General features: G+C 34.9%; 1 protein-coding gene across 6 annotated transcripts in view; it reads left to right on the forward strand.

Moving 5' to 3' along the window:
• The window catches only part of LOC133244620 (BEN domain-containing protein 5), a 1,484,041-nt gene that overhangs the window by 81,443 nt on the left and 1,389,853 nt on the right, over window positions 1-12,745 (forward strand). For all 6 annotated transcript variants that reach the window (XM_061412038.1, XM_061412039.1, XM_061412040.1 and 3 more), the window contains exon 2: window positions 6,584-6,706. In XM_061412038.1, coding sequence (XP_061268022.1) covers window positions 6,584-6,706 — 123 coding nt within the window. The remainder of the gene's footprint in view (window positions 1-6,583; window positions 6,707-12,745) is intronic.

The following is a 12,745-nucleotide window of genomic DNA, read 5'->3' on the forward strand; positions in this document are numbered from 1 at the left end:
GTGTTTCCCTTTCTTTAACTATTTGATTTCATTATTTTATAACTTTTTATCTTGGTAAAATGTAGATGTAAAGATTCTGTCTGTTCTTTTGATGAATTTAAAATATATTGCATACCCTCTGTGTTGTCAATAGACAAACAAAAACCAATATTCACATAAATTTCAGCTCTTAAAAATCTTCTTTATTTCAGTAAATTAGTGAGTATTTATAGATTACTGACATTGTGCCAAGCATTGTGTCATACCTGGGATGGAGAGAGAAAGTGGTGATAAAAATAAAAGACATTAGATTCTTCTAATGAGACACCATACTCAGAGTGAAAAGACACAAAAAATAAACATACAATAAATCAGTAATAAAAAGGTAAATATGTTTTAAGGAATAAACAAGATGTTGTGGCAATGTAGAGGAACACTGACTGTCAGTGCTTGGGAAATCAGATGAGACTTCCCAGAATAGATAACATTTCATGTAGGTCTACAGGATGAGTAGGAGTTTTCTACAAGGAAAAACAGGGATGTGGAAAACATAATGAAGTGAGTGATAATGCTGTTGGTGACATGATTTTCTAAAATGATGATACTTCTGGATAAAATTATAAACAAACCAATTATAATCTTTCCTTGATTTACATGTTAGTTGCATCTTTGGAAAAATCAGTGTTTATTAAAGCCATGCAAAATACTTTCCACGTGTGAAACAGATTCTAAGCTCACATAATTATAAGATTTTGCATGCATGAATATCTGTGTACATAAGGGAGTCAAATCCCTTATGATTATACAGTGAAAATGACAAATAGATTCAAAGGATTAGATCTGATAGACAGAGTTCCTGAAGAACTATGGACAGAGGTTCGTAACATTGTACAGGAGGAGGTGATCGAACCGTCTCCAAGAAAAAGAAATGCAAAAAAGCAAAATGGTTGTCTGAGGAGGCCTTACAGATAGCTGAGAAAAGAAGAGAAGCGAAAGGCAAAGGAGAAAAGGAAAGATATACCTATCTGAATGCAGAGTTCCAAAGAATAGCAAGGAGAGATAAGAAAGCCTTCCTCAGTGATCAATGCAAAGAAATAGAGGAAAACAATAGAATGGGAAAGACTAGAGGTCTCTTCAAGAAAATTAGAGATACCAAGGGAACATTTCATGTAAAGATGGATACGATAAAGGACAGAAACAGCAAGGACCTAATAGAAGCAGAAAATATTAAGAGGTGGCAAGAATACACAGAAGAACTATACAAAAAAGATCTTAATGACCCAAATAACCACAATGGTGTGATCACTTACCTAGAGCCAGATATCCTGGAATGTGAAGTCAAGTAGGCCTTGTGAAGCATCACTATGATCAAAGCTATTGGAGGTGATGGAATTCCAGTTGAACTATTTCAAATTCTAAAATATGATGCTGTGAAAATGCTGCACTCACTATGTCAGCAAATTTGGAAAACTCAGCAGTGGGCACGGGACTGGAAAGGTCAGTTTTCATTCCAATCCCAAAGAAAGTCAATGCCAAAGAATGTTCAAACTACTGCCCAACTGCACTCATCTCACACACTAGCAAAGTAATGCTTAAAATTCTCCAAGCTAGGCTTCAACAGTATATGAACCAAGAACTTCCAGTTGTTCAAGCTGGATTTAGAAAAGGCAGAGGAACCAGACATCAAATTGCCAATATCTGTTATAGCATACAAAAAGCAAGAGAATTCCAGAAAAACATCTACTTCTGCTTTACTGACTATGCCAAAGCCTTTGACTGTGTGGATCACAACAAAGTGTGGAAAGAGATGGGAATAGCAGACCATCTTACCTGCCTCCTGAGAAACCTGTATGCAGGTCAAGAAAGCAACAGTTAGAACTGGACATGGAACAACAGACTGGTTCCAAATTGGGAAAGCAGTACATCATGGCTGTATATTCTCATCCTGCTCATTTAACTTCTATGCAGAGTACATCATGCAAAATGCTGGGCTGGATGAAGCACAAGCTAGAATCAAGATTGCTGGGAGAAATATCAATAACCTCAGATATGCAGTTGACACTACCGTTATGGTAGAAAGTGAAGGGGAACTAAAGAGCCTCTTGAGGAAGGTACATGAGAAGAGTGAAAATGCTGCCTGAAAAGTCAACATTCAAAAAACGAAGATCATGGCATCTGGTCCCATCACTTCATGGCAAATCGATGGGGAAACAATGGAATTAGAGACCAACTTTATTTTCTTGGGCTCCAAAATCACTGCAGATGGTGACTGCAGCCATGAAATTAAAAGACACTTGGTCCTTGAAACAAAAACTATGACAAACCTAGACAGCATGTTAAAAAGCAGAGACATTACTTTGATGACAAAGATCTGTATAGTCTAAGCTGTGGTTTTTCCAATAGTCATGTATGGATGTGGTGAAGACAATGGCACCCCACTCCAGTACTCTTGCCTGGAAAATCCCATGGATGGGGGAACCTGGTAGGCTGTCGTGTATGGGGTTGCACAGAGTCGGACACGACTGAAGCAACTTAGCAGCAGCAACAGCATGTATGGATGTGAGAGTTGGACCATAAAGAAGGCTGGACATTGAATAATTGACGCTTTTGAACTGTGGTGTTGGAGAAGACTCTTGGGAGTCCCTTGGACTGCACGGAAATCAAACCGGTGAATCCTAAAGGAAATCAGTCCTGAATATTCCTTGGAAGGACTGATGCTGAAGTTGTAGCTCCAATCCTTTGGCCACCTGATGCAAAGAACCTACTTATTGGAAAAGACTCTGATGCTGGGAAAGATTGAAGGCAGGAGGAGAAGGGGATGACAGAGGATGAGATGGTTGGATGACATCATCGACTCAATGGACATGCGTTTGAGCAAGCTCTGGGATATGACAAAGGACAGGGAAGTCTGGCCTGCTATATTCCATGGGGTCACAAAGAGTTGGATACGACTGAATGATTGAACAAGAACATATCTGTGTGCATGAATATGTGAGTATATCTGACACTTGGAAGTCATACTGGACTTTTCTCTACTTTGTACTACGTGTAGCATTCCTCGTCTCTACTACTCAGGTGCCATCAGTGCTCTTTCATCCTTATGAAAACAAACAAAAATGCCTTAACAAATTTCTAAAATGCCCCCTAGGTATACTGCTCACAACGATATCCACCTCAAATGAATAATTAAAATAAGAATAATATAATGTATATTTAAAAATAAAATGAAATTCTCTTTTTAGAGAAGGGGATAATCATGTACATAAACTATTTCTTTATCTTTCATATAAGAATTTTGATAGATACCATTTGATGTTGATAAACTAAAATAATAGAAAAATAAAGATATTGTGTAGAATAATATCTGAGAAACTAAAAACTGAAGTGGTTAAGAACATTTTAATCTAGGGACTGAGAATTGGGTTTGAGAGATATTAGTCATGGGATAATTTTACTTTACATATATGTATAACATCTATATATAAATATGTATTTGTATAATATCTCTGTCCATATATATATATATATATATGGATTGATTCTGTGATATGAAAATCAATTCTTGCTCTTTCACTTTTTAACATTTAAAAATAATTGTTTTGAGATAAGTTTACCCATAACAAAAATGTACCTGTTTTACCTATGAAATTTAGTGAGTTTGGAAAATATATAATATAAACCCACCACCATCACATACATATGAGGTTCATTTTTTTTTCCTGAAAAGTTGTCGAGTTCTTCAAGCACTATTTGTTTTACAAGTTGTTTTTTCTATATTAAATTATCCTTGCACCTTTGTTCAAACTTAATTGACCAAATGTATATGGATGTATTTCTTCACTCTGTAATCTGATCCACTTATTTATATGACTTTCCTGTAAGTCTTATTCTCATGTAAGTTCTTCAACTCTTATTTTTCATAATTGTATTCAGTATTTCAGGCCCTTTGAGTTTCCATATAAATTTTAGAGTCAGTTTGTTGATTTCTTGGAATAAGTCCTGCTGAGATTTTGATTGGTATTGCATTTAATCTAGAGATCAGTTTTTGGAAAGTTGTCACTTTAATAATAATGAGTTCTCTAATCCATGAACATGGTATATCTTGATATTTAATTGGATCTTCCTTAATATGTATCAACAATTTTTATTTTTTTATTTTTCAATATACAGTTCTTATATATAATTTGTTAAATTTAAGCCTTGTTATTTTGTGTTTTTGATGGTATTGTAAGTGGTATGGTGTTTCAAATTTCATTTTCCAGTTGTTCATGGCTAGTACCTTTCTGGAATCTCTACTTAATCTCCTAAATTTTCAACATGGATTCTTCACTGTGGATGGTTGCATGTTGAATGTTTCCCAGCACTGTGCACCTTGGAAATTACAACTTCCTGGTCATTCTTTGACTGGTCTCATGGAATTTTATTCTATATGGCTTAGCATTCAGACAGTCTTAAACAGATTGCTATACATTTTAGATGCTCTGACTCTCATAGCAGTCTCCCCTTCAATAGTCTGACCTTCAGACTTTCCTCATCCCTCTCCAAACTCTTACTTCTGTCTTTTCAACACACTAAATCACCCTGTTGTACTTGGGAACCCTCTTCTCCCTGTACAATAGATCAGAAAGTATCACTAATCTAAAAGCTAGTATTATCGTTAGGCTCACCTAGTTTCCCCCCCTTTTTCAGGTGTCTCAGTTTGGCGCTGCTTATCATTTAACTCTGAGAAGAGTTGTTCTGTATGTAGCATATTGTTGATAGTGAAATGAGTACAACTGTACAGTAGTTTGAACATTTTTTGACATTGTCTTTATTTGGGATTGGAATGAAAATGGACCTTTTTCAGTCCTGTGACCACTGGTGAGTTTTCCAAATTTGCTGGTGTATTGAATGCAGCACTTTAACAGCATCATCTTTTAGGATTTGAAGTAGCTCAGCTGGATTTCCATCACCTCTACTAGCTTTATTCTTAGTAATGCTTCCTAAGGCCCGCTTGACTTCACAGTCCAGGATGTCTGGCTCTCGGTGAGTGACTTCTGTCTTAGTCAGGCATTAAGCTTGGTTTAGTTTCATTCTCCACTTTTAATTCTACCCTGAATCTTTGATATGCTTTGTGAATGATTTTTACTCCTCCTCCAAGGTTTGAGCCCTTCAACAATATTGATATATTGTCTTAGTCCCAGGACGGTTTGCTGCTCTTCCCTTAAATGTAGAGAATTTTTTCCCTTTTAATACTTCTCCTCTTACAATGAGTCTCACTTGAGCACGGGGGTTACAAAGTTTGTTGTTCTTCCCTAGTGACTTAGGCCTCCTGGCGTGCTACGATTCATGGGGTCTCAAAGAGTCGGACACGACTGAGTGACTGATCTCATCTGATCTGAGTGACTTAGGGCCTTTTTTCTATAGGGAAAATGATATTCGTCGGGCCATTCTCCCTTTGCAGGTCTGAATCACAAAGAAAGGCATTTTCTAGTCTTCTGCCTTGCTTCTAATCTTTCTCCTAAACGCTTGATGAAGGCTTGTGTAGGAGAGTCTCCCAGTGCTGTGAACTTCCTTTTGTGTCTGTGACTCCCAGGGGTTCTACTCTCTCTTGTTCCCCAAACTTACCTTAAATGATTTTTTAAAAATTAACTTCTTTTTAGTCATTTGTAAGGGACCCACCATTTCTTTCTCCTGTGCTCTGATACGGAGGAGTCAGTGCTTGCTTCTCATCCCTTTTTGGTAGAGCCTGACTTTTCTTGGATATTAGAATTTCAGTTACCCTACAACTCAGTTCTCTGATAGATTTTTTAAAAAAATATAAATTTATTTATTTTAATTGGAGGCTAATTACTTTACAGTATTGTATTGATTTTGCCATACATTAACATGAATCCTCCACGGGTATACACGTGTTCCCCATCCTGAACCCCCCTCCCACCTCCCTCCCCGTACCACCCCTCTGGTTTTTATAAGTTATTTTTTGTTCTTTACTGGGATTTTTATGCTAAGATGGAAAAGATGATCTTTCCAGCTTTCTACATTCTAAATGGAAGTGAAACTTCTAAAACAAAAAAATTTAAGTTCCTGTTAGGAAATATAGCTTTTATACTAAGTCAGTGTTTCTCAAATTATTTCTGGTATTGGTATATTATGTATTTATAATACTAATTATAGAACTGTTGCTTTATTCACAATAAAATAGCTATTTGTTACAAGTTAAATGTTACCATTTATTTACATAATTGATGAAATTTAATGAACATCTTTTGTATTTCATTGGTTATACGAGATATTTTTCATACCTAATTCTCATAACACAGTTTTGAAATATGGATTTTACCATTCCTTTTTATGGATGAGAGAAACTGAGGCTTAAAATGATTAAGCTGATTGCCTTGTGTTACGGAGAATTAATATGTAGTAGAGATGAGATTTGAGTCCATATCTTTCTGATTTAAAAATCTGTTCTCTTTCTACTTCATCACAATATATTGTTAATTTCCTTAGTGCCTGGATAAGCACTGAATTACAGGGGGAATGTAATGATAAAATTTTTGCTGGACTTGTGTTACTAAATGCATTTTGATTTCTGCTTAACAAGAGCCAATTTTTTGAACAATAGGCAGTGATATGGGAAATGATGATGCCATCGGAGGGAATGTGAGCAAATATGTGGTGCTTCCAACTGGATACTGTGGACAGCCCAAGAAAGGACATCTTATCTTTGATGCTTGCTTTGAAAGTGGTGAGTGTATCAAAGACCTTTTCTTTTGAGATTGTCTGGTGAGGTTTTTTTTTAAGAATCTTACTCCATATGACCATTTAGTGTGATTCAACCCTTTTAATTTTTTTTACCATAATGAAATAAATTGTGAGTGAAAAATCAGATTTGAATGAATTAACTTGGAAATACTTAAATTGAAACACAATAAATGTTTTTGTTGTCATAAATGATTAGAAAAATAATGATAGTACTAATGAACATTTATAGAGGACTTTATATTTTATCAAATGCTTATCTAGATATTATTTCTTTCGGGTAAAACTAATATAATTTGACTACTTGATAAATGATTGATAATGAATATCTACTATATGATTCTTAGTCATTCTGAGAGGAGGCTTCTCTATTAAAAAAAAGTTAAAGAATAGATTCAGTTGAATAAAACAGGAAAAGTAATATACTTCATACACAGAAAATGCTATGAGAATTCTGATAGGGGAACTCAGGGCTTGATTGTGAACTTCCATCCAGTAGTAACTGAATCTTGTTAACTTTCTTGAGCCTCACACTCTGAATGGAATGTAAGCATATAGTGTGTATTCAGAATATGTTGAAAATATTAATGAGAAATTAAACATAATTTTGTTTAAAAGATAATTGTTGATTATTTTGGGTTTTGAATGTTGTACTTGCACATGTGTGGGTATGCATGATTGAAGGGACATTTTAGTTTATGAAAGTTCTCTGAACTTTAAGAACCATGGCTGTTTATACCAACAACTGAAAAATTGTTTATGTAGGATTTTCCCCTCTGTTTATTCTATGTTGTTTTAGTATTCTAGGGCTGCCTTTATAAAGAACCATAAACTGATTGACTTAAAAAACAGAAATTTAATGTTTCAGAATTCTGGAGGACAGAAGTCTGAGATTGAGATGTTGACAGGGTTGTTTCCTTCTAAGGGTTGCGAAGAAGATTCTGCTTAGTGTCTCTCCTCTAGCTTACTGTAGTTTGCTAGCAATCTTTGGTGTTCCTTGGTCTGTAGAAATACCATCCTGATTTCTGCCTTCATTTTCATAGGCATTCTCTGTGTGTACATGTCTGTCTCTAAATATTCCCTTTTTATAAGGATATCAGTCATATTGGACTAGGGCCTACTCTAATGACCTGATTTTAACATGATTCCTTCTACAGAAACCGTGTCTCTTATTAGAGTCACAGGGTTAAGACATCAATATACAAATTTTGGGGAGATGTAATTTAATCCATAACACAGTATTGTAGTGTTGTCTTTCCAATCAGACTTGAACACTGTCAACATAATTGGGAACAACGTACTGTACTTTCTTTGAATCTTGTATAGCTGTCCTTTGGTGCCTGGGTAGGATTGGTTCTAGGACCCGTGTGGATGCTAAAATCCACATATGTGCAAGTCCTTCATATAAAATGATGTAATATTTGTGTGTAACCTATGCACATCCTCCTGTATACTTATTGTCTCTAGATTACTTATAATAATATCTTATGCAGTGTAAATGCTATGTAAGTAGTTACCAGCAAGTGGCAAATTCAAGTTTTGCCTTCTGGCACCTTGGAATTGAAAAAAACAAAATTTGATCCTTGGTTCATTGAATCTGGGGATGTGGAACCCATGGATATGGAGGGCTGAGTTCATGTGGATGAAGTTTATTGCCTTTAGGCTTCCATTTTCTTTCTTTCAGAGTTGTGTAATAGGTAAGGTGCACATTATATTTACATTATAATATGTAAAATATGTAATATGTAATATGCACATTGCCTGTTCCTAAGCTGGTGGATAACTAATCTGTGTTTCTTATGAGAAATAAGGTCTATAGGTCAAATATGAACTTTCCTATGAATTCCTGATATGTTTTCTTTCCATATGCCCTTCCATTTAAGTATTATTTTTCCTGGAAAAACATCTACACCACCCTAATTTTATCTCTTGAGAGACACCTGACATTTTTTATGATTTTTAAAAGTTTCTGTTGCTCTTTTCTTCTAGACTATAACCTGCTTCTGGGTAGAATCTGAGTATGGTTAATCCATGTCCTCTTATTGAACCAGGTAGAGTGCTTACAAAATTAAGCAAAAACTAATTCTGTATTTGTTGAATGAAGTAGTTTAAACAACAGAAGTTTGTGGAAAGATTAATTTTCTGATAGGTTTGATGGAAAAGCCATATTTAATTGCTCACTATTATCTAGTCCATCAACTAGTCCAACCAGTTATCCAATTTCTAGTCCAACTTCTCTAGTCTGACTTAGTTGTCCTAGTTCAACTTCTCTCAAGCCTTCATACTTTTGTGGATGCTATTTTCTCTGTGTCCCAGATTCTTTGTTTACTTGGTAAAATGTTAATTTAGACTCAGGCCAGTATTTCTTTCTCTGAGAAACAGTACCTCTTAGGCGGGTTTGACTATCTCTACCTATATGTTTGCAGGCACCTTTCCTGTGACTTACAGGCCTTTTCCATGATAGCTTTTATTGCATTACAGTCATTTAATAATCTTTTTTTCCTTATCGCTAAAAATTCCTTGAGGTCAGTGACGGTTTCTTATTAATTTTTGTTCTGCCATCTATGGGGTCGCACAGAGTTGGACACGACTGAAGCAACTTAGCAGCAGCAGCAGCAGCAGCAGTACCTAGTGTACTACCAGAAACTGACTCTGATGAAATGGAATTATATGATTTATCTGACAGATATTTCAAAGTAACTGTCATAAAGATTTTTACCAAAATCAAGAAAACATTGCATGAACCAAGTGAGAATTTCAACAAAGAGATGGATAATACTGAAAGTACCAAATAGAAAGCATGACGTTAAGTAACTGAACTGAAAAAATTTCCTAGAAGACTTCAACATCAGACTAAAGTAGAAGAAAGGAGCAGAGAATTTGAATACACATCATTGGAAATGATTTCCTCAGAGGAATAAAGGTAAAAAGAATGAAATAGAGTGAAGAAAGCCTAATGGACTTATGGGATACCATAGAACATATCAATATACTCATTATGAGAGCTTCAGAAGAAGAAAAGAGATAGAGAGGAAGAACCAAAGGAATTTTAAAGGAGGGAAGACATAGAATAAAATAGTCTTCATAAAGTGAGATTTTACGATTAATAAAAATATTTTACATTAAAAAAATTTTAACAATAGCAACAAGAACATTAAGGGAAAAAACCAATAATAATATTTTTTTTACTTATTGTTTAACCATACCCTGTAAGAAATGATGGATTTATGTAATTTATCTCATTTAACACACACAAGCCTTCTGAGATATTATATCTCTACTTGTAAGTGAGGAAGCTGATACTCAAAAGTGTAAAGTTATTTACTTTGAATTACACGGCTAACAAGTGGTGTAGTCAAATTTGAAACTGAGAATTTCCTGACTCCAAAGGCCATATTTTTATATATGTATTACATATATGTATTACCTTATTATAGGTCAACTTATGGCATATGGATAATAGACATATTGTTGAAAATTTATCATTAGGTGAAAAGATATATAGGAAAAGGTGTTATGATAAATAAAAAAGAAAAGTTTACTGTTTTAAAATAAGCCATCCAAATAAATACTATGTTTGGTTACCATCATATGAAATTTGAGTTTTATTTTATTATTGATATGCATATACATGTATTGATTATGAAAAGTGCACTATAATTCACACTTCAGGTTAATTGGTTAGCCTGAGAGATTTAGTATGTAGCATTAAATTATTGTGGCATGGAAAAGAGTCAGTGAAATAAAGATATGGGTCAGTTGTTTATCACTTGAAAATCTATCACTTGAAACAGTGGAAATAAAAACTTAAAACATTTTATTTTTAATTCCCCCAGTTGATTTTTCTACATATATTTATATAATCTTTCAAGATTAATGAAGTATTAATTAATTTTATTTCCTTTTAAAATAAAATAAAATACTCTTTATTCTTGGTGCAGCATGAAAATATGCTATAACTGCATTAGAAATCAGGGTTTTTAGCTTAATGCCTCAGTTAAACCTTTTCTTTTTAGATATGCAGTTGACTGATACACTTTTTTTTTTTTATGCTGAATTTATTTTTTTTAAATTTTATTTTATTTTTAAACTTTACATAATTGTATTAGTTTTGCCAAATATCAAAATGAATCCACCACAGGTATACATGTGCTCCCCATCCTGAACCCTCCTCCTCCCTCCCCATACCATCCCTTTGGGTCGTCCCAGTGCACTAGCCCCAAGCATCCAGTATCATACATTGAACCTTGACTGGCATCTCGTTTCATACATGATATTTTACATGTTTCAATGCCATTCTCCCAAATCTTCCCACCCTCTCCCTCTCCCACAGAGTCCATAACACTGTTCCATACATCAGCGTCACTTTTGCTGTCTCATACACAGGGTTATTGTTACCATCTTTCTAAATTCCATATATATGCGTTAGTATACTGTATTGGTGTTTTTCCCTCTGGCTTACTTCACTCTGTATAATAGGCTCCAGTTTCATCCACCTCATTAGAACTGATTCAAATGTATTCTTTTTAATGGCTGAGTAATACTCCATTGTGTATATGTACCACAGCTTTCTTTATCCATTCATCTGCTGATGGACATCTAGGTTGCTTCCATGTCCTGGCTATTATAAACAGTGCTGCGATGAACATTGGGGTACACGTGTCTCTTTCCCTTCTGGTTTCCTCAGTGTGTATGCCCAGCAGTGGGATTGCTGGATCATAAGGCAGTTTTATTTCCAGTTTTTAAAGGAATCTCCACACTGTTCTCCATAGTGGCTGTACTAGTTTGCATTCCCACCAACAGTGTAAGAGGGTTCCCTTTCCTCCACACCCTCTCCAACATTTATTATTTGTAGACTTTTGGATCGCAGCCATTCTGACTGGTGTGAAATGGTATCTCATAGTGGTCTTGATTTACATTTCTCTGATAATGAGTGATGTTGAGCATCTTTTCATGTGTTTGTTAGCCATCTGTATGTCTTCTTTGGAGAAATGTCTATTTAGTTCTTTGGCCCATTTTTTGATTGGGTCATTTATTTTTCTGGAGTTGAGCTGTAGGAGTTGCTTGTATATTTTTGAGATTAGTTGTTTGTCAGTTGCTTCATTTGCTATTATTTTCTCCCATTCTGAAGGCTGTCTTTTCACCTTGCTGATAGTTTCCTTTGATGTGCAGAAGCTTTTAAGGTTAATTAGGTCCCATTTGTTTATTTTTGCTTTTATTTTCAATATTCTGGGAGGTGGGTCATAGAGGATCCTGCTGTGATGTATGTCGGAGAGTGTTTTGCCTATGTTCTCCTCTAGGAGTTTTATAGTTTCTGGTCTTATGTTTAGATCTTTAATCCATTTTGAGTTTATTTTTGTGTATGGTGTTAGAAAGTGTTCTAGTTTCATTCTTTTACAAGTGGTTGACCAGATTTCCCAGCACCACTTGTTAAAGAGATTGTCTTTAATCCATTGTATATTCTTGCCTCCTTTGTCAAAGATAAGGTGTCCATATGTGCGTGGATTTATCTCTGGGCTTTCTATTTTATTCCATTGATCTATATTTCTGTCTTTGTGCCAGTACCATACTGTCTTGATAACTGTGGCTTTGTAGTAGAGCCTGAAGTCAGGTAGGTTGATTCCTCCATTTCCATTCTTCTCAAGATCGCTTTGGCTATTCGAGGTTTTTTGTATTTCCATACAAATTGTGAAATTATTTGTTCTAGCTCTGTGAAGAATACTGTTGGTAGCTTGATAGGGATTGCATTGAATCTATAGATTGCTTTGGGTAGTATACTCATTTTCACTATATTGATTCTTCCAATCCATGAACATGGTATATTTCTCCATCTATTAGTGTCCTCTTTGATTTCTTTCACCAGAAAGAAATTAGAGCAGAAATAAATGCAAAAGAAACAAAAGAGACCATAGCAAAAATCAACAAAACCAAAAGCTGGTTCTTTGAAAGGATAAATAAAATTGACAAACCATTAGCCAGACTCATCAAGAAACAAAGGGAGAAAAATCAAATCAATAAAATTAGA

The sequence above is a fragment of the Bos javanicus genome, chromosome 3, assembly GCF_032452875.1.
Source record: "Bos javanicus breed banteng chromosome 3, ARS-OSU_banteng_1.0, whole genome shotgun sequence".
Lineage (NCBI taxonomy): Eukaryota > Metazoa > Chordata > Mammalia > Artiodactyla > Bovidae > Bos > Bos javanicus.